The sequence below is a fragment of the Monopterus albus genome, unplaced genomic scaffold, assembly GCF_001952655.1.
Source record: "Monopterus albus unplaced genomic scaffold, M_albus_1.0 scaffold39.1, whole genome shotgun sequence".
Taxonomy (NCBI): Eukaryota; Metazoa; Chordata; class Actinopteri; order Synbranchiformes; family Synbranchidae; genus Monopterus; species Monopterus albus.
The window spans coordinates 3,449,280-3,453,060 of NW_018127919.1; the positions used below are offsets into that span (position 1 = coordinate 3,449,280).

General features: G+C 37.6%; 1 protein-coding gene across 2 annotated transcripts in view; it reads left to right on the forward strand.

The window, feature by feature from the left end:
- Window positions 1–231: 231 nt before the first annotated feature.
- LOC109959527 (seizure protein 6) overlaps window positions 232–3,781 on the forward strand; it is an 87,649-nt gene continuing 84,099 nt past the window's right edge. For both annotated transcript variants that reach the window (XM_020598975.1, XM_020598974.1), the window contains exon 1: window positions 232–629. In XM_020598975.1, the coding sequence (XP_020454631.1) occupies window positions 545–629 (85 nt within the window). In that variant the 5' untranslated portion in view covers window positions 232–544. The remainder of the gene's footprint in view (window positions 630–3,781) is intronic.

Here is a 3,781-nt window from a genome sequence, read left to right on the forward strand (position 1 = left end):
AATAAAAAATACAAGGGCACAGTTTATTTTTTTATCACAGGTGAGACATGATAACATTAGGAAAAGTTTTAAATGCCTCCTTTGAACGTATGAACCTGATTAACACTGTAATCCATTAGTTGATGAATGTGGAAGGCATAAGATTACCTGGTTCATTCCAGAGAGTACAGTATCACAGTGGAGTACAGTACGTGGACTCCTCCAGCAACTTTGTGGAGGCTGTTCCACCAGCTGACGCTAGGAGCTGTCCGTGGTGCTGAAGCCTCGGCTGCCTTTTCTTTAAATGTGCTCACACAGCCACGAATCGGCTCACCGAGCGTCCGAATTAAAAAGGGTCCTCAGCGTTTCACTTGGTTATTCTCATCCGCCTTCACTCGGAGAATTCTAAAGGAAGTAACATCAACCCGTACGGCGTTGTTTGTATTTTTGCAGGCGTTAAAAAATTCCCGCTTTGCTTGTTATTTTTTAAGCCCTGGAAGTCTTCTTTTTCAACACAAGGACGTGTTGTGTAGCTACGCGAACAGCGACCTTGACTTTACTAGACATGTGTGTGAGACGAGACTGTCAATTTAAGACCCTCTTTGCGGTTTTGGTTCTTGCTGCTGCCGTGGCCAAAACGCATGGGCAAGGTAAGAACTTGGGTCTTACACGTACTTCGTGGGGGGATTGTTAGGTGTATTTCCTTCTGTCAAACTATACAAGGCGAAGGTAGAGCAGAGCACTGGGCAATTACACCAGGTTCGAGATCTACAAGTGTGTATAGGGCGGCACGACAACACTAGTGGTTACAAAATGATTTATTTGATGTTAAGTTTACAGTTTGATGGTTAAAATATTCGCAATCAACCTATAAAGCGACGCAACGATATTGGCTGGCTGGTTTAAAAGTTGCAGACTACACAGATGCCCCCATTAATTATCAGGACACGTTCTAAAGTGTCCTTTATTTAACAACATGGACGACCTAAATATTAAATTAGATTTAGACTGCTCTATCTTCATGTACACACATAGAGTACAGACACACACTAGCTCATACAAACATTTAGCCACAGATATAACATGAAACACCCCTCTGGCGAAATAAAACTTAATAAGACCTCCAAACTTAACATAAATATAAGCCTTATATTCAACACAGTGCTGTCTATTTACTAATGAGATCTATGTTTTATTTGCTAAAACCTGAGGGAGTAAACAGTCAGGAAGTGAGTTGTTTGGGCACTGAGGTCTGTGTGACAGACGGTCCTCGGTAATAAGACTCTAATCCTCAGGAATTGCTGAAGATTATTGACCAAGCTGTTTGACACAGTTGAGTGCTTGTGGGAAGAGGCAACAGATCCTTGCACACTGGCCTTGTCCTAATTATTTCTCTATCGTGTGTCTGGCCGCTCTTCATCATTATAAATATGCTTTTTGTGTTTCAACCTGTCTGCACAGATTTTATACCACCCCCTTTTCTGTGGCGATGTACAGTACTGTATATCGTATTTGTCAGCTAACAGGACATAGACAAGTATCACCTCCAGCATAACGCATACAGATAGAGTTTGTCCACTGTCAGTAATGACTTATAATAAGGTGCATAACATATCCTTAATGCACAGTCACGGTACAGTCTCAGAAGAAGCTTGATGAATAGGCAACATAATTATATCTTTAGTAAAAATAAGAATTTGCTCCTTTTGATCATCAGTTATTTGTAACACATACACACAGTAATACTATACTACATGGTCTCTTAGCCATTTGGTCAGATGAATGCCTGTTTATATTCTCTTTTGATGAAGCGTTTTACGAAAACTGTTTGTTTAATGCTGAAGATATGAGGAACAAGTGATTACAAAAAAATTGTAATAACTGTTGAAATGAATTGGCTGTTTCAGTCATTACGACACAACCCATCAAAAACCGAGGCGCAATTCTGGACCAGAGCCGGAAACAATATTTTACACTATCAACAACACATCTGGTGATTGAATATCTAGTGGAGGAAAGGTGCGGAATTGCTTCACTACAGAGTTTCAAAACCTTACATAAGCAAAGTGCAAATTGAATTATTTGTGGTATAGCCTAACACTCCCAGAAGACATTTTATATTGTCTGAATGTTTAATGAACTTGTTTGAGTAAACACACACTCAGCAGTAGAACACCGTGCTTAGTAATAGAAAATGTGTGAATTTTTGATTTGCTTTCACAGTCACAATTGCATACTGTATGTCCCAAGAAAACACCTGCACCGTTCACTCACTGCGCAAAACTCTTAAGGAGAGGAAAAATGCACAGCACACTATTTTTTTAGAGCAAAATAAAATTTAACAGCTTCCATTAGTGAATTCTCTGCTGTTGCTTAGCCAGCAAATGTTTACCTCTTTGTAAATTCTCCAAAGTGGGCTGCTTTAATTTTTAATTTTCTCAGTTTTGAAGTTTGGCTCATGTCGGAAGTTTCAAATGTTTGCATGTGTAAGAGAAAGAGTGGGATCTAGAAGAGGTCTCTCATTTGTGACAGTACTTGTTGTTGTGAGTTTGCTTCTGGTCTGTTACCTGTCAGGGAGCACAAACACATATCTATTTCACTGTCAGTCACACAGGTAAAGAGATATCTTGCAAAAATATGGGAGTGGTGCAACTATTTCCCCATGTTATGTAAATTTACATTATGATGAACAACAACAAAAAAAAGAAAATAATACCTCTTTCAGTTCATCATCATCATCATCATTTTTATTACAAGAGTAGCTTTATAGAGTCATCAACATTGCAGGAAACTGACTGCTCCTTAGCTGCTAGGCTTGATTTTCTCCTTACACTTGCTGTTTGCAGTGCAGGATAAAGCTCCATTTGTTTTTCAGTATTTATTTCACATTTATTTAATAGTGCATCAACAGTAAATCATAAAACCCTTTTATTTCTAATATTTGATTATGTCATTATGGTTGTGCATGTGCATTGTCATTGAAGTATTTTTTTTAAACAAACACTTTGGATATTAACACGCCATGAAATGGCTATTATCAATTTTATTGGGGCCATAGATATGGATTAGTACTGTAGGGCCCCACTCCACCTCTGAGTTGGCTCAGTAGTTGTCATGCACCAGACTTTTGTCATCAGGAACAACACAGAGTATTGTATGTTGTCACTGTAGTAGCCAGGACAGTTTAATTAAAATAATAATAATAAATAAATAAATCATTCACAAACTGTAGATATCCACAGATAAACACTACACTGGTAACTGTTTTAATGAAATGAATCACTATCTTTCATACCTTTCATACCTTTACAAAGTCAGAAAACATGCATAAGATGCCAAATTTCAACATATTGCCAAAAGCATCCTGAGTAAAAATTTTGCATCTTTTATAAATGTTTGGAATCAGGAGAAACACTGGCATCAAACAACCAGCAAAAACAAAGTGAACTTCAACTGCAACCACAACAAGAAAAGTAATAAGTAAATCTTCCCCATGCTTTTCCCGATGCACCTTCCTTTCGTTTGTCCTCCTTTTGTGAATTTGTTTTATGTGGCGTAGCATTGCTTCCTTATATCTTTATTTTACTCTGGGCTTCTTCGACATCCCAAAGATATACTGTACAAGCGAAATACTTTGTGATGTCATCATATGTTAAAATTGTTTGCGTTTTGCTTGAATGGCAGGCTGACCAGATACAATATGTGTGCCGTCATAAATAGGTCAATAAAATCAAAACTTTAACTGATGTTAAATCTAAATAAAATAAAAACAGCATTCACTTCATCAGTTAAAGTTTTCTTT